At 43.7% G+C, this 22841-nt stretch overlaps 3 protein-coding genes across 8 annotated transcripts; 1 reads left to right on the forward strand and 2 right to left on the reverse strand.

Moving 5' to 3' along the window:
• On the reverse strand, positions 1–3851 carry LOC134026826 (phospholipase B1, membrane-associated-like). The gene is made up of 16 exons (XM_062469811.1): positions 3805–3851; positions 3612–3664; positions 3409–3517; positions 3275–3333; positions 3057–3124; positions 2736–2779; positions 2498–2618; positions 2066–2117; positions 1902–1982; positions 1730–1795; positions 1365–1456; positions 1073–1154; positions 619–720; positions 447–542; positions 280–351; positions 1–177 (listed from the first exon to the last, which is right to left on the reverse strand). Exons 3-16 carry the CDS (start codon positions 3437–3439, stop codon positions 70–72), a joined length of 1074 nt encoding a protein of 357 aa, XP_062325795.1. The 5' UTR covers positions 3440–3517; positions 3612–3664; positions 3805–3851; the 3' UTR covers positions 1–69.
• Positions 3852–6558: 2707 nt separating this feature from the next.
• LOC134026881 (activator of 90 kDa heat shock protein ATPase homolog 1-like) lies at positions 6559–10826 on the reverse strand. Its single transcript, XM_062469894.1, has 9 exons — positions 10600–10826; positions 9700–9890; positions 9511–9593; positions 9209–9326; positions 8292–8377; positions 8018–8143; positions 7570–7671; positions 7402–7453; positions 6559–7086 (listed from the first exon to the last, which is right to left on the reverse strand). The coding sequence occupies exons 1-9, from the start codon at positions 10677–10679 to the stop codon at positions 6914–6916; spliced, it is 1011 nt and encodes a 336-aa protein (XP_062325878.1). The 5' UTR covers positions 10680–10826; the 3' UTR covers positions 6559–6913.
• Positions 10827–13933: 3107 nt separating this feature from the next.
• On the forward strand, positions 13934–19324 carry LOC134026411 (cell division cycle-associated protein 4-like). Of its 6 annotated transcripts, none has more exons than XM_062469150.1 (4): positions 13934–14117; positions 14669–16145; positions 16519–16642; positions 16983–19324. In XM_062469150.1, exons 3-4 carry the CDS (start codon positions 16532–16534, stop codon positions 17913–17915), a joined length of 1044 nt encoding a protein of 347 aa, XP_062325134.1. In that variant the 5' UTR covers positions 13934–14117; positions 14669–16145; positions 16519–16531; the 3' UTR covers positions 17916–19324. The 6 variants fall into 6 exon arrangements, with proteins under 6 accessions (XP_062325134.1, XP_062325136.1, XP_062325137.1 ...); XM_062469152.1 differs by having other exon boundaries at positions 15940–16145; XM_062469153.1 differs by lacking the exon at positions 14669–16145 and having other exon boundaries at positions 16516–16642.
• Positions 19325–22841: the final 3517 nt, after the last annotated feature.

A 22841-nucleotide genomic window follows, 5' to 3' on the forward strand; every position in this document is an offset into this window, starting at 1 on the left:
TGTGAATGCTCCATTAGGATTGCCAATCAATTTTGTTGTATTGTATGACGATAAAGGAAATCCATTCTCTCAGTGCAGAGAGACCTCGGTAAGAAACAGTCCAGTCAGGATCACCATGGAGCCCAGGCAGGGGGTGGCGGCAACAGACTTGGGTTGTGTGTAGATGTAAGGATGATCCTGGAGCATCACAACCACATAACAGATCACATTAGAGAAATCCCAGACATCATTGCTCACTGTACATTTAATTACCACACTTGATATTTTCTGTTGGTGTACCTCAGGTGGGCAGATGAGTTCAACAGGGTCTGTTAAGCTCATAATCAGCCCTTTCTTGCCTTCTGGTTGAAACTGAAGCAAAATTATATTGAGCAAAATCACACAATGCAACAGAGACGGTTTTGTATGTGAACAGTTGATGTATTTCATGTTGATTGTAAAGTTACCATGTTGTTCCACAGCCCCTTGGCCAGCTCCTCATGTCCTTTAATAGTGAAGTGAAAACAGTCAGGGCTAAAGAAGCTCAAGTCAATAGTCCCGTCCTTTAATAAAGAGAAAACAAGTCAGGAGAAGTTGACAGATCATAGAAATATGAAAAGCTTTTTGTTTAGAACATACTGGAAGCCTCGGGGGTAGAGCGTTCTCTAGATATGGCTGCAGGACCACTGCAAAGTCCTTCCGGAAGAAACGATCACTGTGCAAAAGTTTTTTCAGTTTCCTCTGGATACAAAGATAAATCAAAAACAAGAAAGAAACCAAAGAGGTTTAAATGTGAGAGTAACTGGACATCTACAGGCTGGACACCTGGATGGAGGGCTTTACCACACACCATACACCACACATCTCACACACACTTTACACGCATGCCTCACACACACCACACACAACCCACACATGTCAAACCAGGCACACCTCACACACAGGCTATATACCTCACACACACCACACATACAAACCTCACACACTACACATCCATACCTCACACACACCGCAACACACACAACTGGCCACACCAAACACACACACCAGGCATACACACCTGGTCTCACTTCAAACACACATACACACACACCTGGAACTCACGGTTGACCTCTATAAGCTCCTTGAGCTCAGGTGAGTTCTCTTCAGGTAACACCAGGCAGGAGCAGAAGCTCCTGTGAACAGGATATGACAGCATCCTCGATTACAAAATGCTCTGCTGAAAATAAAGCAAACCTGCCCAATGCTTCTGTCAGCGTTGAATTATAACTGTTCTTGTATTCGTCACACATCCATACTACTGTAACTAACTCCCATCAAGAGGTCTAAATGGAATGTCTAAATGTGAAACAATTTAAAGTGGAGGTGAGAGAGAGGGAGGGTACTTCTGCAGCTGACAGCCCAGGGTGGGCCTCTGAACCTCCCTGAGGGGCTGCATGGGGAAGATCTGCGCCACGTTCACTATCAGCCTGGGGACCTGCAGCAGCACGCAGACAGCACACAGGCCACAGGATCACACCCAGCCACCCTCTATGGTCTCAGAAACAGTAGAGCCAGCAGGCCCCATCCAGCATCTTACTGAGGTCCAACCACAGAATTGTTTATATCTGACTGTCACAGGACAACATTTTAAATAAATAATTGTGTGTGTGTGTGTTTTTTTTTTTTTACAGAGATCAAAGCCTCGGGCACCTCATGTTTAGCTTTGGACCTGACAGCCCCAGAGACACTGTTGCATGAGGGATCTTACCTCAGCCATCATCATTTCCAAAGACTCTGTCATGTAGTGGATGAAGTTGTCTGGGGAGAAGAGAGTCTTTGGACAGTAAAGTGTGTAATTACTCCACGTGGACATACATTGACATTTAAATGATGGATGGATGGATGAATGGTGATTCTGTGAGAGATACCAAATATCTTACTTTATTTTTACAATAATCGCAGATATCATTCATTCCAATTAGTATCGTTGCCAGCTTCCAATCTTCTTCAAAGTTCAGGCCCTGGAGATATACAGAATAAAGTGTGTTGAAGTAAAAAAAAATTCGGAAACACTTATCAAGGTTTATAAAGACTTCTGGCTTACAGGGTAGGATCTGAATGTGTCGATCATGTGTCTTGTCTGCTCAGATACGTTTCTGTGAGAGGAAACTGTGAGATTAGTTTGTGACAAACTGTGTCGCCCAAGACTCACCTCAAATAGTTCACTAATCAGTACCATCAGTATATAGTCATTAATCTCTGTGGTAGAGTGAAATAAAGGTGATCTTTGGACCAAACATGCAAACAGGTGTTTTACAAGAGAGACCATCTTGTCTGGACACATCAGATATGCATTAGAAACTATATTGGTTCAATAACATTTATATTGTTAACAATAAGTACTCATCAAGCAATAGTTTTAGGTTGTTGCTTCCTCCGCTACCATTGGTTTGCAGACAGTCAGTAATGTTGTGTACCAGACAGCCAGTAATGTTGTGTACCAGACAGCCAGTAATGTTGTGTACCAGTCCCTCACAGAGAATTATGCCCAGTGACAGCAAAGTTGAAGCCTGTCTGGTTGATGGTGGAGGGGTATCCATTGACAGTGCTCACAGGAGCTGGGCCCAGCACTTTGGGGTTAAAGAGTTTGACAATATCTGTAACCAGAAATAATTATTTACCGGGGGGAGTTGTGTAGAGATTTGGCAGTTATTGTTGGCATTATTTGAGTTTTCTAACTTCTATTGTGAAAATGGGGATAAACCATAACATACTTGCAAGGGTGATGATGTCACTGTATGTCCCATGCCCTCCAATGCTGCTCAAAACAAGTTGAAGAATTGCAGTCAAATCAAATCTAATTTGTATAGTCCTTTTTGCATGCAATTTCATACAGGGCTTCACAGATACCCACAGATCAGCATCAACAACAACAAGAATTACATGCTGGAACAGAACTCTCATAAACTTAGAAACATGTTTTTGTCCATTTATATTTGCTGTTTGATCAACCCCTTTTCCAAATGTCATGCTACTGACCAGTGAGACAGGAAGTGTCATGCTCCTGACCAATGAGCAGACGGGAAGCTCCTTACCTCCATGACAGGTGACGATGTTCAATTGGAACTGATAGAATTGTGGATCCATTAGCAGCAATAGCGGTCTGCAACAATAGTGTAGAGTATGCTGATCCATTTAATAAAATAAGGGACTGGCGAAGCACAACAAATGTAAATACTGACACTTTTATTAACTCATTACTTATCATTGGATGCTCTCATGCATTGCACTCATAAAATCACATTATACTTACAGTCAGGGAATCTCCCAAAGCTGCAATGACTTTGATATCAGCCGCTTTCACATATTCAACTGTAAATAAATGAGCACATATTCAATTGAATGTATTTATTGTTGATGTTGCAGATGCCTTGTAGTCAGTCTAACCTGATGTGGGGATCGAGGGGGAAGGGCTCATGTCTGGGCACTGGAACACAGGGTGGAATAACTGCCGGTCTCTGGTCTCTCTATGCTGCTGGGCTCTGGTCTTTTCCAACTGTCGATGCAGAGACCAAGGTGACCACTGTAGTACATGCAAGGCATTTCTAATATGGACGGTGTCTTCAGTTTGGACACAATGAAAGGGATACCTGCTTCCCCTCAGCACACAGCACCTGGTTGTCCTCCTCCCTCCAGTTATTGCCTAAAAAAATACATGTAAGCACAGATGCTGGAGTGAAGTCTGCCCGTGTCTTAATTACAGACTGTGTTTACAGAAAATTATGTTATATTAGTACTGATTATGATAGTCTTATTCTCTATACTAAATAAGCTAAATCTTACCATGGACACAGGAGGCAACACAGGCAACGAACACTACAGCACCAATGATCATATCTCCACCAGCAAGAAAAAAGTGAGTGTAATTGTATTGAGGCGGCTTATATTGAGAACCTTGAGCCTTATTTAGGGCCCTCTGTGAGATTATAATAGTTGTATGATCATTAACGTGGTGATAACATTTCTGAAAACATCAGATTAGCAAACACTCGTTATGGGAATTATACCAATAAAAATGAAAAGTAATAAAAACAACTAAACGACTGACACAAAAATATATAGTAGCAGTAATGAAAATAAACTACATTAACATTTATACAATACATTTAAAGTCGTCTGAATCAGGTGAAGTCGCTCGAGGAACCCCAGCATGGACGGGTGGCCTATGGTGACTTTCGGGAGGCGCTATTAGAATTTCTGCTTACACCTGTGTACATTTATAGGGATTCGGATGTTGGGATTATTTGTGAATCAATTTGGAATTCATTTTCAATAAGGCAGCATTTAGATTTAATTAAATAAAAAATACGCAGTTAGTTTTTAAACGGGGTCATGGTTAGGGTCAGGGAGCGGAGGGGGAAGGTCAACCCCCGCGCGTGAGTTCAGAACGTCTTCTTCAGCTATGAAAGGTAAACAAATAGAGAACTGGACAAAGTGTCGCCTAATGTTTAAAAAATGTAACCTTATACTGGAGCTTTAATTTGAAAATGCCTAGACAGAAGAAAAAATACAACGTGCGCTTCCCACCTGTAAGTAACCAAACCTTTAGGCCAGACTCTTAACAGAAAAGTACTTTCTCCAGGTGACCATGTCCTCTCTCCATGCAGGGTCGCATTAAAAAAATGATGCAGAGAGATACTGAGGTGGGGAAAATAGCTGCTGCAGTTCCTGTGATAATATGTATCCTTTCGGCCTGTTAAATGGTTACTCGGTCAATTAGTTCAATTGGGTTTCTGTCATCTGTCTGGTGAAGTTGATGCGGATATAAGCGTCAGTAATGTGTAACACGGGGGCGTAGATTTGGTTATACATAAGCTTAGGTTTCATCATACATGAGCGTAGGTAAGAAACCTACGCCACTGATGTAGTGTACCACTGTCTTTAACTACGGACATCAGCACGGGCTGTGGAACTGTTTGTGGCATCACTGCTGACGAAGACCTGGGTGATCACCCAGTCAAAGCGCAGTAGAGTCTTGTCCATCGCTCACATGTAAGTATCAACCCCCTTGGCCTAACCATGTGATCTGTGGGTATCTTTGGAGCCCTCTGTGACATGCTTGTAATTTGGTGTCTGTACAGGAAGCAGTGTGTGGAGTCAGAAAAGCTCTTTGTCTTCCTGAAGAACATTACTGAGCATGTTCGATCCATGTCAACCCAGGGTGAAACCCAAGGGAAAGTGGCTATTTAGGTAAGAGAAACCGTCATAGTATACAGTCAATCCCTGTTGACCTGAAATCTGAATTTGGAATGGGTATAGCTCAGTGGTTAGAGAATTAGATGGCAGACTTAGAGGTCACAGGTTCAAATCCCCTCAGTACATCACTGTGGTTTAAAGTGCTTGTTAAATGAATGTGTTGTTCTTAATTGCATCTGGCCCCTCGCAGAAGGAAACAGCAGGATCTTTCTGCCAAACAGCATGACGCTGGAGAGAAGTCAAACAACAACAGCTCCAGAGTAGGTATTTCCCTCTGAACATGAACATGCAGTGTTTCTGACTTCAGAGCAGGATCCCATATGTGTTGCCCTGTTGAAGTGCTTGGTATTGGATAATGTCACACTGTTTTTCAGGACATGGACTCAGATTTGTTTATCTGCTTGGGAGCTAATCTGTGACGAGAACAGTCATCTGTTATTGCTTAGGTAACATCTAAACCCTACAATGACATGTCTTTTTAATTATACATTTGTTTATTTATTCATGTGAAAGCCAATTATTTGTAATGACAGTGTGGCATTGTAAAAGTAAATGTGATATGTTTCTGATAAGTAAAATGTGAGAACATTATTGTGAATGTGAGAGGCTCTGTTGCCAATATTGCTGAAAATAAATAACATTGTATTGTAAACTTTTAAACTATGAACAAAAATTTGCCATTTGTAAATACCCAAATGGAGAAATATGAAATATATGAACCATTAACCATGAACCATAACCATTAACCATAACCATAACCATGAACCATTAAGAAATATATGAACCATTAACCAACCAAGACAATTTAAGGATTTATCATTTTTGTTGCTTTCCCTAGTTGGATTATGCTGTTGAAACATTGTTGTTTTTCTTAAGTGGAGTATATCTGATTACAGATGGATCATTTGTCCACTGGGGCTGCAACAAAACAATCTGTTACATGACATTCTAAATATTTAAATAGTGTTCTTAATGATTCAAATGAGGGGTCCAAGTATTTAAGCAAACTGTAGACCCACAGAATAAAGAATATGCACAGACCAGTTCATTTCAACAATTTAATAATTCTCCAACAAATTACTGACAGATGATGCAAACCATAGTACTGCTGATCATTTGTTGTTAAATGGAGACACCTGAAGGCCAATCGAAGCTTCAAATATAAATATTTACTTTTCAAAGCCCCCTTGAAAGCTCTTTCCATCCTTACAGCACTTTCTGACCAAACTAGTCTGAAAAGGTGACAATCCTTTAAGATGTTCCAAATTCAGAGACCAGTCTCATGAACAGAACATTTATGCTCTTTGAACGTGTAATTTAACATGGTTCGTTTCAAAGATGAAAGATGAGTAAAAATAACATTTATTTTCAAAATAACAAGCATGACATTTTGATCAAACAAAAACCAACAACCAAACTATTGTTCCCTGTAATAACTAAATATCTAAATCTTGATACCAATTCATTTAGTGGTTTGAATCATGTCAGTCTTCCCTCTGCTGCTTTTGAGACAAAGCTCCTTATGTTCCTTACAGCAGTGGGAAATTACCTCTAAAATTCAAATACTTTATTTATATACAGCTACTGTCTTTTTGCGCTTTAATCAATACCATAACCTTTCAGTTAGAAATGTTGCGCATTAACCCTACCCCCCGTCCCCCCGTCCCCCCCAAAACACATAATACAATAATGGTCTTCAGTAGAGCCGTGCACCGTATCCAAAAGTCTGTTTGATGGAGTCAAAGTAGTGTCTCTGCCACCCCTCCCTGGTCCTCTCCTCCTCGCTCTCGGGGACACCCCGGCAGCACAGGGCCAGCTCCGTCTCACTGCCGCGGTCCGACAAGCTCAGGGTCACCGTCGCATAATGCTCTGAAGAACGTTACGGTCAGAGGAGAGGTCACGTTAAGGGGTTTTGGATGTGCATGCCTGATGTGTGACTAAGCATGGGAGACTGAAATGTACATGGTGTTTATTACATCTTATCCATTTAGTAGACACTTATCCAAAGCAATGTACAATAATGTCAAGGAACTGTCAGTATTTTTTCCAGACACAGTGCAACAATACCATTACAACTACAATATTTGATCCTTCTGATGATATGGTGTTGTTATTGTTGCCCTTTCCTATCTCAAATGCAATATGTTTATAAGACAACATCTTCAAATCAACAACACAACTTACCACTTGGCCAGGTGTTGTATCTCCACTTCATAACTATCCTCTCCTCAGGCACCTGAACAATATGAACAGGAGAGATGTCTACTAGGTGGTGTATCAGGAGAGAGATGTACCAGGAGAGGTGAAGATAAGAGCCATTTATGATCTTATTGGACAGGAAAATGTTCTTACCAGATCCTGGAATTCACCAATCACGTTCCCATCCAGAATACGGAATCTTCCACCCTTCTCTGCCTCCACAATCGCAGAAGCGTGGGTGAATGCCTGAACCATCTACACATGCACGCAAGCACACACACAGATTCAAATGAACCATCTACACACACTAAGAGAATATCTCTGGATTCCCAACCCTTTTGACAAAGGGATTTCCATTACCCCTTTCTTAAACTGAGTATTAGTTATGGCTTTGAACACATCTGACCTATGAACATGCAACTATGTCTACCCATGCAGGCCTATGAGAAAAGGTGTTACATATCGGTAAGCCTATGAGAACATTAGGTTTCATGAACATCCATGATTTCCCAGCCAGTCGATCACCATTCTTAACTTCCAGGGTTTCCTTCCTGACTTGCAGTGAACTGGCACAGTACAGGTGTGTGAAGGTGCATCTCACCTCCTGGTTGAGGAATACTCTGTACAGCTCCTGTGGAGAAGTAAGGAATGTCTCTTTCAGGCTGAATTTACAGGTGGGGATCTTCACCCCGGCGTGGGCAGAGGGGGTGGAGCTGCTGGTGCCAATCTGTTACAGTACAGGACACATGGAGTACACATGCAGCATGGTTAGTAAGAATATTTACATTCCATTTACATTTAGTCATTTAGCAGACGCTCTTATCCACAGCGACTTACAGTAAGTACCCTCTGATGCTGAGATTAGCTGCACCAACCTGAGTTTTGTTCACGCTGGCTCTGGGCTGTGAGGTATGCTGGAACATGCCATTGGCCGTGGGCAGGATCATGCCCTGAGTGAACTCTGCAACGACACAGCGGGACGTTCACAGTAGGGGTGGATAGATTATCGGCGTGGCCGATTATAGGCGCCGTTATTAAGCATTTTTATGGTTATCCGTATCAGTCATTTTCAAAACCGATTTGCCGATATAATATGTTTTTCTTTTTTTTTCCATTATTTGTTAATTTGTTGCTTGTTGTGGTTTAAATTTACTTCTTTAAGTTTTCCAAAATGTTTACAGAATGAAGCTGGATGCTCCCTGCATTTTGTAATAATAACAACTTTATGTTGTTATTATTATTAACAGTTCTCAGAATTAAAGATATGGTTAAAAAATGTTTTAAAGAGTCTTTGTCAGAGGCCTTTTTATTATTAATTTTGAGATAATTCTCATTTTTATACTAGACATATATCGGTTATCGGTGTACTTGATCTGTAATCATCTGTATTGGCATCGGTCCTGAAAAACGCATATCGGTCGACCCCTAGTTCACAGCACCAGGTATATTATGGAATAATGTCTTCATTTAGCACACGCTTTCATCCACAGCAACGTATTGGTTTGGGGGATTTAACTCTGTAACCTCCTTGTCTGAAGTCAAATGCTCTACCACTGAGCTATATCCATCCTCATGCTCTACCACTGAGCTATACCCATCCACATGCTCTACCACTGAGCTATACCCATCCACATGCTCTACCACTGAGCTATACCCATCAAAGTGCTCTACCACTGGGCTACACACATCCCTATACTGAGCTATACACATCCTGGGTTATATGAGGAGCTATGAATGCCAGGGAACATTGCGTGTCACCACAGACAGATATGGACATTGTGGACAGTCTCACCTGTTTTTAGATAGCCGACGTAGCTCCCAAGCACTGTGCGGATCTTCTCTGTTCCTGTGCTTCTCATCAGAGCCAGCAGAGGAGTGTCCGGCTCATCTTTGCTCAGCGACACACTTATCTACCACAAAACCAAGAAACAAACAGCAAAGGTTTGGTTAACACATCTTGAGACTTTTAGAAAATACATACAAGGTTGTTGGTACTGCCCATCTCCCTGTGCTAGGCTGTGTAGATCCCTTACTGAAGCACCTAGCAGTGAGCTCAAATCAATACATTTGTTTTGTGTCCTCAACTCGACTCACGTCAAGGTCTTCCATGTCATTCTCGTCAGACAGGTTTGGTACATCAATGCTGCCTTTGTACTTGACTCCCGTTTTTGACTCTCCTGATGGACAAACATAACTTAGGATTCTGGGCAGATAGCAATCTCCATAAGCAGTATGTACAAAAACAGTTTTTTTGTTTGCCAACCCTTCCTCCCAGACACACACCTGTCCACGTAGCCTGCAGGTTCCACTCATAGAAGAAGATAAGCTTCCCTTTGCGATTGTTGATAGAGGCCTCCCCTTCAACCTTGCTGACCTCAGTCACTTCACCACTACCCTCCTCATTCTCCACTCTCACGCCCATCAGAAGGGATTTGAGTTTATCTGAAGACCAGTTAGTAGCATCACGTTCAGTCCTGCAAAATCAGATAACATGTGTATAGATGGCAACAATCTACTCTAATAAAGACCCAAACCCATATTTGCTGGCACCTTTTTTCTTTACTACTGAGATACATACTCAAGTTCTCAATTGTTTAAAAAGGAGCCTCAATATATCACACTGCAACCTATGACCTACACTAGTATATTATAATTATGAGTACATTTGAGAATTATTTGGACGATGATGTTTTTTCGAAATTAAATGTTGGCTGCAGGCTAACTACCCATATAGCATTGCTAACTTAGCTAGTATGCTGAAACCAGCCTTATTGAGGGACTGACAGGTATGCTAAGTTACTATCTTACATGAATAACCTTGCAGTGTATTCATTAACCTATTCTCGTCAGTGATCTGATACATTTAGCTATTTAGCTATTTTACATTCTGTAATCTGGTAAACACTAGTAAATTCTGGCTCAGATACCACAAATAATTTAGCAGGCTAGGAAATTAGCTTTAGCTAGCTAGTGTTGGCTTGCGATATAGACTAGATTAATAAAATACACAACAGTAACTCTGACCAATGCTTCTAATTGTTTTGCAGTATTGTATTGCTGGTTCGCAAGCTAAAACACAAAGATAACTAGCTATCATGGATGACTTGATAGCTGACTGTCCTGTTACATTGATGTAGTTAGCTGTTTAGTGAACCAAGTTAGCTTGCTAACGAGATAACTCACCAGTGCCAATTGTTGACATTAGTCGCGTCTGCTCTCTCCTCCACAATCCAACGAGGGTCCCCTTCTCCCCACTTTGCCATAGTTAGATAACTGTAGCCTCACACTTGTAGTATCGTTGGAAGAGAGAGCAGACCGCGCCACCGGTAACCGTTAACGACTGACTGACAGGCCCGTTTCCTACTCTCGTTTAGCTGCGGATGTGCTGTAGAATTTGCTGGAAACGGAAATATGTTCTACGCACAAAAATGTACCCACCCAGTTGTTTCCGAAGATTGAGTTCCACACACTCCTCTGATAAAATACTGTATATTGTCTGATGCATTCCTTACAATTTTTATTACTAGCCTTTTATCTACGTTACATTCTTTAGGACAATCTCAATTATAAAGCGGAATTTGGTGCTATTTGATGGGAACGCTTGCTTTTGTACATTTTACATGCTCTGCCCTTCCTTGGCAGTCATTCCATCACCTAGTATGTCGTCGTGTGCGTACGTGCGTGTTTCGCAGGGGATGGGAGCATCCAAAAATGCACAACTCGTTACAACGACGAGTAAAAGGTACAAACTAGACAAATTACCCTAAATGGTAGAACGTAGGCTAGTCTTTTGGAGTGTTAACCGGAAGCTAAATAGTGAGCTGTTCCACCAGGCTATTTTCATCCTAACCAGCCGACCAAGGTACGACGTCGCGGCAACGTTGTCCAGGGGACCAACAAATAACGTAACCAGCCGACCAAGGTACGACGTCGCGGCAACGTTGCCCACGGGTCTAAAAATAACGTAACCAGCCGACCAAGGTACAACGTCGTGGCAACGTTGTCCATGGGACCAACTGGCAACATTCCCTTTATAACGTAGCTACGACGTTGCCACGACGTTGCCAGAAGGTAACGTCGCGGGTTACCAACTGAGCACTTACTGGCAACGTTGCCGCAACGTCATGTGTTAGCTGGGCAACCATTTGTGACCGGTAGTTCCTCTCTCGCTGGCGGTCGCGGACACGGATCGAGGCTGCAGTGGTGAGGTGAGCTGTTTCATTGAACTGAATTATTCTTTTGTGGATCACACAAGAAGGAAGATATTCCAGTAATTTCATCTTTGAATCATTTTATTTATGTATTGATAGATATTAATGATGATGAGTATCATGAGGTTGTTTATGTTGCTCACGAAAACAATCGTTGAATTGACTAACATGGCCTGAGTTTATGGATTGCAAAAAATGTATAGCCTGAAACTATATGTGGTCATTAGTTCAAACATCGATTGTGGCTTTTAAATATAAAAATTCTAGTCAATCTAATGCTGAAACCACCACTTGTAGCCCAATTAGGCTAGCTACCAGGTAGGCAGGATGTTATAGCTATTTCTACATAGGTTGAGCTATGTTTATCCGTAAGATTCTTAACATATTATTCAGTTTCGCAGGTAAGTCATTTTTGGCCTTGCCTCTCAATATTTCCTTGGTAAATATGTGTAACAGACGTGGCCGCGACCACGTCGGAGGTACTGTACACTCGCCTGACGTTCGCACCAGGGACCTAACCCACCACCTCCGACATCCCATGCGCGAACACCAGCTACGCCAACGAAAAGCTAGCGATTTGCTGGCGCGGGTGATCTGTATACATACGGAGTGAGTTCAACTGATCTACACCGGCTAGACATGCACCTAGTGAATACAATCAAAACAGCTATGGTTGCCATGGTTACTGATATATCCATCCAATTTTGGGCCCCGTGACAGTCAATTGGGCCCCCTCTGCGCAGCTGTTGTCACCACATCTCTAGGACCCAACTGTCCCATCAAAAGCTTTACATAACTCTAATTAAAGGCTTGCAACTGTCTTGCTACTTGTAGTTCAATACTAGTACTAGCACAATATTTACTGCTGGTGATTTGTACATGCAAGTCTGCATACAGTAGCCAATGCAGTTCACTATTTGATGCAAGATTAAAAGCCACCAAAATATCCTTAACCCTTGTGTTATCTTCGGGTCATTCTGACCCATCAGCCGTGTGACCCACCGTCGTATTGCGACAAATTTACCCCATACATAAACAAAGTGAAGCATTTTCTTTTAACCGTTGGGCTGTCGCAGACCCCCCACATTGCAAAGGTTAAAATATTTTTTATTTTATTTGTTTTTGTATTGGGTAAAACTGGGTAAACACAACGATGGTTCGTTATGAACCTTTGGGTCATGTGACCCGAAGGCAGCACAAGGGTTAAGGCAGGACCAAACCATTTTATGCAGATACAGGGGGGTGGTCGGTCAATATGGATGTTTTTCTTTTTGGTCAATGGGGATATTTAACTTTTATTGCCAAAAACAAGTACAAATTAAGAGATCAGTAATTTTATTAAATTAATGTATATAGGCCTACTCAATGATGATGGTTTATATAATATAATTTTATGTTAGTTTTTACCTATTTTTTTGGGCCCCTGTCAGTCACTTGGAATTGTCCTAACTTTTCCCCCCTATACGGCACCCCTGATCCATCCACATCCACCCTTCCGTTCGACACGGACCGCATCCTTCTGATGGTCAATAGAGCTCTGTCTGCAAGGCTGCCTCTAAAGCTATTCCGCCCCACCACACACACAGATCTACACCCACAGCTGTACCCATATTGTGTCCAGAGGTATTTTGGTCTGCACCCGTTGATTATGCCCCTTTGAAATCGAAAATGAACTGAGAAGTTACTGACTAATAAACATTTACACATTGACGTAGCAATTCCAGGACTCTAATCAGATGAAGCCTCTGCATGTATGCTTTAACTGTTTCTGGTCTTTGTTGTCGTTTTGTTGTTCGTTGCACAAACTGCAAAAGGCTATGTAATCAAAATGTCATTAATAAAAATATGAAATAATTCAGTCCAGGTTTTTGTTAAAGGTTTTAGTGATAAATTGCTACATGTATGCTCAGTAAAGTTCAGTTCACAGTGGCAATGGCTCCCACTGCTGGACACAGGGTGTTCAGGTGAATATAGCCACGTCGGGGAAACTAGAATCAGCCCCGCTGCTAAACACACACCTAGACCTACAACGGGTCAGGTCATGCAAGAAAAATACATGATTACTGATGTGTTTCGCAAGCTGTAAAATACCATAATGTAAACATTTTTTTATTATTATCATAGAACAGATGAAAACATTCTCACAGAACATATCACATTGCCCGGAGCGTTGATTTACTCTGTATTCTCACCCAAGGTCCAGCCACACTGTCTTTTATGTTGTTATGGCTTTCTCACTCATAAATCATCATATCTCCTGATACAGATGCGTCGAGCCCGCCCCATTTCCCCTCACCCCCACCCATGCGCCCTGTCTGCCTTGCTGTACCAGCAACAAGCTCGAGCAGGCGAGCAGCGAGACCTAGCGAGCGAGACGAGAAGGTTAGCCAGTTCTGATGCCGTGGCATGAATGATCTCATCCCAATCTGATCTCCCGCTATTTACAGAGAATCCTATGACCGACACCGGTATTAAGTAAAACCAAAAAAGGTATGCTTTATTTTTTTAAATATTTATGTATTTATTCAAGTCCTCAATGGATGTTTATTTATGAGCTAGTTTGCTAGCTTGCTAGGCAGCTTACTAGCTGGCGATTTCCGAAACTAGTCTTGCAGCTAGCTAGCCACCTAGCTAGCTAACGACGTTAGCTTGTCTGGCATGACATAGAAGGACGCTTGTTGGGAGGGCGCAGCCGCTAGCTAGCCAAGATGGTCAAAACAAATACATCTAAATATACCAAGTTAGGGCGGATGGTGTTTGGTTGCTAGTTAACGTTAGCTATTTTCATAAAGCAATAATTGTATTACATTGAACGAGTCTGCTAACTAGCTAGCTCTGACTTCCTACTAGACTAGCGAGCTAGTTATTTCAAAATGGCCTCATCTCCATTGTCGTCCTAGCTTCTCAATGGTGCTCGTCAGACAAAGCATGCGGCTGAACCATCACCGACTTGACAGAGGACGAAGAGTTAGTTACATACGACTGTAAGACGCGTTGATTGCATCATGATGAATGCTTTGCCGATGTATTATGCATTACAGGATTAACTGATTTGACTGCTTGGGTTGCCAGATTGATACTTCACATAACCCGAGCCAGCAGCAGAAGGAAATGCTATCAACGTCAGTATAGTGGGGGAGGGGAGCCAGCTAACAAGGAGGAACTCGGGTGAAACTAGCTAGTTAGCTGTATTATTTTTTTCCTACGATTGTTGTTTGCTGTTTCAGATTGACATCTTTGTTCAGAATAACTGTTTATCAGACAGCATAACATCTCAATATATCAGTCTTTGTGCAATTTGGTGAGATGAATGTCTTGACTCTTATCTTGACCAATGTTTTATATCTAAATAACATATTGAATCTTTATTCATCAGTTTCTATCAGGCCCTAACAGACTTGTGTTGAATGGTCCCTTTCAGGCTTGCAGTGTGTATTCTGATGGAGGAGCCTCTTAGTTGCCACACATTTTTATCTTTCAAGTTTCCTTCTTGTCTTGTCACGACTACTTCCCCATGTCTTGTTTTCAGACAGCCAACTAGTTAAACACACCCAATAAGCTTGAATGCAGCTTCTGCACAGGGACAGCTGCATTTGTATCTACGGCCGGGCTCATTTTTGCTCTTATTTGTACACGTTTTGTTTTCACAAATAGTTTATCATCTTTTAACAGGATCAACCGTTGTTCGAAAATACGGGAATACACATTTCCCTTCGTCTGTCTCCCGTGTTGTGTTTTTTTTAACGACCCCTTTATGAATTCTCTTAGTCATGGTGTAGGAAATTTGAGTCTGTGCAAGAGCAGGTGTCCCTCTCCCCTGGAGCTGATGCGTTCCTCTGTTCACCCCAGAGGCTCGCGTTGGTCCCAGTCGTGGACAGCAGAAGTAATATCATGGTCTGTTTCAGTACGGAGAGATGTTGACTGACACTGACTGACACTGGAACGACTTCTCTGCACTCTTCATCTTTCTCGAGCAGTCACAAACTCTTGCACTCACAATCTGTCAAATGAGTTTTTGTGGTGGGTGGGTGATGCGTGGGTTCAGTAGCCCCAGTTCATCCATGTTAGACCAGCACAGGGCTCCATGGGCAGGCCCCCCCCCCCCCCCCCCCCGAGTACCAGGTATCCAGCACATCATTGGCTTGAAACAAAATCAAGTCTGCTGTTTTGCTGTCATCTAGAATAGTGTAGTTAATGCTTATAAATCCTTTTAAAATTTTTATTCAAGGTTCTTCTGTTCAAATTGTGTCTTGTATATTTTGGTTTATGTTACATGCTTGCCTCCCCTTGGATTTCCTGTGCTGCTTCTCAGATAGTACATGTAGCGGAGTAGTGATCCACCTGCTTCGCCCTCCGCCCTCCTAGCAGAGCCTCCCAGTAGCTCCCTCGGCTTGATGGGACATGTAGTCGGAAACCTAGCAACTATACTCAGTCCAGTCCCTTCCGTAGTGACTGTTTTATTGGTGCGCGGGAGTCAGCGGCCATGCTTACCTTGAGGCAAGTTTTCTGACATCTTGAGTAAGTTCAAATTGATCAGAAGTGGACTTCATGTATCAAAGACGTCTGTTGATCTCCCCCCCTGCAGCTGTAGTTGTGAAGGTGTGTGTTGTGTAAACATGGAAACATATCACATGTGCTTCTGTGTGGTATTTGTCTTACTAATATTTTCTTCGTATTTTCTCATGTTAACACGACGCGAGTGACTGATTTGAACCTCCAAGACAGCAGGTGGCAGTGGGGCAGTGTGGCTGGGATGGCGTTGTGTTGTTTTTCCGAGCGTGGCCTGTCTCATGCTTTTACTTTTAACGCACTCATAGCAGCTGATTGGTAACATGCTACATTCCCGGTGGTTCAGTGGGTTTGTTAAAAGTGTGGTTATTCCGCCCAGCAGGAGTCAGCCTAAAATGGGCAGAAATGGTGCAGAACAAAAGCTGCTTGTTGCTTGTACAAAGGTTGAGACGTGCAGCAGCTGGGACCGGGGTGCTATGCTAATGCCTGTGCCTTCGACAGGAAAGGTATAGCCAACTTTCAGAAAAAACAACAACAACCAGCCGTTTTTATACTTAGCCTACACGAACACTTGTAGAGTTTCTCGTAGAGTTTCCTTATTATCAGTCTTTTCAGCTTTTAAGATTTAGCCTATTTTGTAGTCTACCATCAATAACTTCTCCTTTGTACACACTTAACATCACATTTTACGATTTTCCATTCATGATAAGAATATAGACGTTTGTTGACTTTGTGAAACTCAGCCAAAACAACACATGATACTGTCAGTATGTGTGTGTCAGTATGTTTTGTCTTTGGATGACGCCTGGCCCCGTGTAACTCTTCTCCTTTTCCCCCACGTCGCAGAGAAGCAACATGTTCCCGAAGGGCACGAAGCGCAAGTTCTCCGACTCCGGGGATGAGCCGGGGGCGGCCGGCGAGGAGACCCAGTCCAGCTCGATGGCCATGCGGATGCTCTCCTCCTACAGCCTGCAGCGCCAGTCCCTGCTGGACATGTCCCTCATCAAGCTGCAGCTGTGCCACATGCTGGTGGAGCCCAACCTGTGCCGCTCGGTGCTCATCGCCAACACGGTGAGGCAGATCCAGGAGGAGATGACCCAGGACGGGACGTGGCAGATCATGACGCAGGCCCTGAGCGCGGCGCAGTGCCCCGCCGACCACCTGGTGGCCACGGAGGTCCTGTGTCGGCAGGCCGAAGCGGCGCAGGGAGAGCAGGGGCCCAAGCCCCTCTCGGAGGAGGAGGAGGGCTACCACGAGGAGGACGAGGAGGAAGAGGAGGACGAGGAGGAGGAGGAGGTGGTGGTCGAGGAGGGGGAGGGGGAGGGGAAGGTCACCATGTCCTCTGGCGTCCCCCAGGCTCCGGCCCCTTACCTGCCGGGTAGTTTTGGGCTGGACCCCCGCTGGGAGGAGGACCACGATGAGGAGGAGGACGAGGAGGAGGACAGTGAGGAGTGCGGGTCTGGGTCGGAGGGGGAGGAGGGGGACAACAGGCTGGTGGGAGACTCCAGGACAGCAGAGCAGGTCTTTGGGACCTTTGAGATTAAAACCCCAGCGCCCAGCCCCGACCCTGCTCTGGAGGAGCTGTTCTCCGACGTGGACGCCTCCTACTACGACCTGGACACGGTGCTGACGGGGATGCAGAGCGCGCCTAAGATGGGGCCCTACGACCTCCTGGAGAGCCTGTCCTCCCACGGGCCCTCGGCCCTCAGCTCCAGCTCCAGCTGCCGAGCCGACCTCAACGAACTGGACCACATCATGGAGATCATAGTGGGCTCCTGAGGACTACCTAGCCTGATACCAGACTGCACGTTGTGTGTGCATGGATGGGGAGCCCCTCGACACATTTTAGACATTGGAGGGTTATGAAATCAGACTTGGTTATGAATCTGAAGCCAGCAATGATTACTTATACCATGATGTTTTATTTTTTATTTGACATATTTTCTATGTTCACTTTTGTCATACATTCTATATTTTCCAGTCTTTGTTTATTTATTGTTGAATGGACTGAAGATCAATTCCACACTACATGACAAAAGAGCTGAACAAATCGCAATGCATATTTTCCTAAAGAGTCAAACCAATATGAATGAAATATATGTATATGTACGTATGTATATAGAAATATATTTTTTTGCATTACACAGCTTGGGAAATTTACCAATATGATGTAATATTATTTGTCCTTGATAGGTTTTAAGATTTTAATGTAGCCAGATTCTTCTGTCTTCCTATGGGTTGGTATCAAGCAGACTGCAGCAGAATCAGACTGGCTCCTCCAGGCCTGCTGGTCGGCTGGCTCTTTCAGGCCTGCTGGTCGGCTGGTTCCTCCAGGCCTGCTGGTCGGCTGGTTCCTCCAGGCCTGCTGGTCGGCTGGTTCCTCCAGGCCTGCTGGTCGGCTGGTTCCTCCAGGCCTGCTGGTCGGCTGATTCCTCCAGGCCTGCTGGTCGTCTGGTTCCTCCAGGCCTGCTGGTCGGCTGGTTCCTCCAGGCCTGCTGGTCGTCTGGTTCCTCCAGGCCTGCTGGTCGTCTGGTTCCTCCAGGCCTGCTGGTCGGCTGGTTCCTCCAGGCCTGCTGGTCGACTGGCTCCACATCTGAATGAACACATGGAACATGTATTACACATGGAACTGGGAGAGTTCTGGGGACCTTAACCCTTTCACCTGCAGTAATAAGCCATATTTTCTGACTTTTGTAGAATAACAAACAACTAATTATGAGTTAACCCACCTAAGTTATTTCCTTTTTTTAATTTATTTGTATTTATTCAACACAGATAAAAACATGTTGAGTTGTATTTTGTTGAGACAGATATTCATTCCCTGTTCTGTAACAAATATGGGCTTACTACTCTATGCAGTTCTTTCATACAATTCACACATGATTGTACTCAACAGTAATAATATCAGTATTTTGTTTCCTTTTTTTTTTTTTATATATATATAGGCAGTTGATTCTCTAGATCTTATCATGATGAAGAGGTTACTCAGGCTAGTGTTGGTGAAGTCAGACAGTATTAACATGCTTGTTACCTTCCTCACTCCTCCAGGAATGATGTCACTCTGGTTTGAACACAAGCTGGAATTTCAAAGACCTTAACAGTTGTAAAGTATATGCATTTTTTATATTCAGAAAAAAACATTGTACCGTCTTTGTAAATATTTTTTATAATAAAAGGTACAAAGTGTATTTGTTGTGTAGTTTTGTTCTTTACGGCAGTTCTTTAGTTGTACTTTTACACTTCTAACACACTGGCATGCTAGCCTTCTGTTTGCATCTTACTGCCTCAGTCAAACTGCCTCAGGCAAGCTGCCCCAGTGAAAGTGACATCAGATTTGACATGCCTTGTGTATTGTTATTTGACCTCAGAACCTTGCATGTAAACCTCAACCCCATTCTGGTATTGAAGTGAATAACGTTCATTCGCTGCCCCAGCCATGCCCGTGATATGAAGGCTTTATTTTCAAAGCGGTCAAAACAAATGATATGGCGTATGGTTTTACTCTAGGCTACCGCCTACTGAAATGGCAGAGTTGCATGATGTGATGTGGGAAACATTGTTGCGGCGACAACACTGCAGAGAGGAACTCTGCCCTGAGCTGCTGCACCTGTCCGGCAGGCAGTCAGGTAGGCAGTCAGGTAAGCAGGCTTCAAGACATTCATACTCAACAACTCAAGGACTGAGGAAGAGGTCTGAACGCAGACAGACCGAGGGGATGAGCTGCCTACCTGCAGGAGTGTGAGCAGGTGTTTGTGTCTCAGGTCTCACAAAGTCTGTAAAGCTGCCAGGGAGGCCAGGGGCCCAGGCTGTTCAACATGTGGAGGGTTAGGGTTAGCTGCAGCAGGAGAAGCAGAGGGATTGGCCTGGAGCTGGGGCTGGGAACAAGTCTGGGACCTGGGGCCAGGGACAGTGCTGGGACTAGGGATCAGGATTGTGCTGGACCTGTCCAGGTCATCTGCTCGCACCCTGACCTCCCAGGTGACCTGGCCAGCCTACCTCAGCCTGAGCCTTCCAGGACATTACATTTACATTTAGTCATTTAGCAGACGCTCTTATCCAGAGCGACTTACAGTAAGTACAGGGACATTCCCCCGAGGCAAGTAGGGTGAAGTGCCTTGTCCAAGGACACAACGTGATTTTGCACAGCCGGGAATCGAACTGGCAACCTTCTGATTACTAGCCTGATTCCCTAACCGCTCAGCCACCTGACTCCCAGGACCAGAGGAGCATAGAGCTAGCCTGGACCAGAGCTCAACAACACAGGGTTTCTACTCCTCCATCCCAGCCAGTCTGAATCCTCTTCACCAGTTTGTCTTTCCGGGTGCTACAGAGTGCAGTTCTCCAGGGAAGGCTTGGACTCTGGTTGACCCCTTTGCACCCCATAACCCCCCTGCATCCCTATACCTCCTAGCCCACCCTGCACACCTAACCCTTCTGTACTCCTAATAATCATAAACACAGTTCTCAAGCATGGTAAGCACTTATAAAATGTAAAACCTTTTTTTTTTTTTAACAAGACCTCTATGAAAAGTGTGCATCCACTTGTTTGCACCACAAATAATTTACTTCACATCACTTGGACAGCAGCAAGGGTGCCTGCCACCTAGTGGCCGTGTAAGGGAATAGCAGAGGAGAGCAGCATTGCTGTGTCCATCTACAGAGTTGCATCATCTGGGCAGAGTAGTAGTCTCCTCTAGTGAGAAAAGCACCAAATACCAGTGACTGGGTTTATAACAACACACCCTCGACAGACTAGAAGAATAAAATATAAATATTTGACTTGTCAAAATAGCTCATTAATTTTGATTTATTCGTGTAGAAAAAGAACTGTGTCTAAATGTTTTAAGCATATGAATCGCGCTCTATGCCCCTTGACACCACACCGTCCACAGTAGCTCTGTAAACATGAACGCAGATGACAAAACGTTGCTTGGCCCGGTGAATGGAAAATTAACATACAAAAAAAGCCCAGATAGAACTGCTGATGGGCGTACCGTTCTCAGTGGCGCCAGACCACGGACACCCTGATACAATCACTGCCCCCCCCACTGGGCCCCCTCCTAAGTCACATATCGTCTGGAATTAATAATAATACATTTTATTACTCAAAATCTTAACTGCACCGCTATTAGTAAAGTAATTTATTGCTTGAAAGCCCTAATAAAGATTGTATTATCTCAGTCTCCTCCAGTCCACCAAATTCTCCTGAATTAAAGTCATTTAATCTTAATCTTTAGACCCAGAGCCAGGGCCAGGGCAGGAGGACCTTCTGTTGGGGTTGAATGCTGGGATGAGGTTGGATGCTGGGATGTTGGGATGAGGACACACACACAGATAGACAGACACCTTGGTGTTGATAAGAGGAGCTGGAATAGGAGGGAGCTGTGCTTCTTCTCGGTACACAGAGCTCGGCACAGGCTACAAGAGATTACAGGTAAAGTATGTTTTCATGTAGAGCAGAGAGCTCTATCTAGTGGTTATAACAAGAACTGCTAGGGGGGATTTTTGTATAATAGCGATGACATTTTAATAGATTACCGGATAAAACAGCCCAACCTGGAGATGGTGTGTCGGCAGACTTGTGGTCCAGGCCAGAAGCACTCTAATGGCTGTTTTATTGTCCTCAGATTCAAATATTACCTAGAAATATTGGCAAACTACCACACAGGGGCTCCAGATGATCCATAAATGCAAAACACACATATTTGTCATCACTCAATCACCATACATCTATACTTCAAAGCACCTTTGACTGATCCAGGAACATTAGAAGACAGAAAAAAGATGCTCATGTGGCTCGAAAACACAATTCCATTCTCTTAATGCTCTGTCGGTGTTACTGCTAGACTCTGACAACTTCACCCTCAGAGGTTTGCCCTGGAGCTCTCAGTGTAGTTGCATATCGCACTGCAAGGTTGTTTTACTTCACGTCAGACTGAAGTTGGTTACTAACTGAAAATACATTTTTCACAACTTAATGTAAATGATATGCATTCAAATAAACAGTTTACCCCTTTGAGTCCATTACGTGTTACCGGTTCAACAGGAAGTGGGACAGTTACTAGCCAATACCAGTCAGGACCCGCCCGGTAGAGGCACTTTTTCCGACGGGAGTGGCGTCCGCGAGGTTACCGGTGGTGACGTTTCTCACTTGGGACCGGCGATGGTGTGAACGATTCACAGTGAACCTTCTGAGTATTAGTCACAGCACCACTGTAAGAGGTTGATGACTAGACAGTCAATATAGCATGGAGGAGGGTTCTTAATCTTATTTTTTATTTTATTGTACCATAACGTTTTAACGATTTCATGTTCACAACAGGCAAAAAAGGTGATCTGGCAATGCCTTTGAAATGCTGGACTAGAGCTAGCTTGTAAACCATTACTGATTTACTAGGTCTAGTCACCATGGCACTGCAATTGGATTCATTCATGTAATAATTTGCACACAGAACACTCTTTGTTGGGCCCCTCTCGACCCCCCTTGAAAAAATAGTTTCGGCCCTCGGTCAAGTTGTGCTGTTGTACAGGCTACTTACAGTGTGTGGGTTCTGTTGTCAATAATGTATGACTGCTATGATTAACCTATTGGCTTAACTCTGTGTTGGCAGGTCTTGCTGCAGATTATTTCTTGTTAGAACAGAAAGTCAGAAAGCAGGTCACTTCAAGAACAGCTCCCCACCCAAACTCATGAAAAAATACATT

The sequence above is a fragment of the Osmerus eperlanus genome, chromosome 9 (assembly GCF_963692335.1).
Source record: "Osmerus eperlanus chromosome 9, fOsmEpe2.1, whole genome shotgun sequence".
Taxonomy (NCBI): domain Eukaryota; kingdom Metazoa; phylum Chordata; class Actinopteri; order Osmeriformes; family Osmeridae; genus Osmerus; species Osmerus eperlanus.

Bases quoted from the DNA above. Each gene is read 5' to 3' on its own strand.
- LOC134026881 (XM_062469894.1), bottom strand. From the start codon at position 10,679: ATGGCAAAGTGGGGAGAAGGGGACCCTCGTTGGATTGTGGAGGAGAGA. The intron at 9,891-10,599 runs GTGAGTTATCTC...CTGATTTTGCAG, and splicing joins AATGTCAACAATTGGCACTG to GACTGAACGTGATGCTACTA. The intron at 8,378-9,208 runs GTGAGACTGTCC...GTGTCGTTGCAG, and splicing joins CGTCGGCTATCTAAAAACAG to AGTTCACTCAGGGCATGATC.
- LOC134026826 (XM_062469811.1), bottom strand. From the start codon at position 3,439: ATGAGCCCTTCCCCCTCGATCCCCACATCAG. The intron at 1,983-2,065 runs GTAAGCCAGAAG...GTATATCTCCAG, and splicing joins ACACATTCAGATCCTACCCT to GGCCTGAACTTTGAAGAAGA. The intron at 352-446 runs GTAACTTTACAA...ATTTTGCTTCAG, and splicing joins AGGGGCTGTGGAACAACATG to TTTCAACCAGAAGGCAAGAA.
- LOC134026411 (XM_062469148.1), top strand. From the start codon at position 16,460: ATGCTACATTCCCGGTGGTTCAGTGGGTTTGTTAAAAGTGTGGTTATT. The intron at 16,643-16,982 runs GTATAGCCAACT...CCCACGTCGCAG, and splicing joins CTGTGCCTTCGACAGGAAAG to AGAAGCAACATGTTCCCGAA.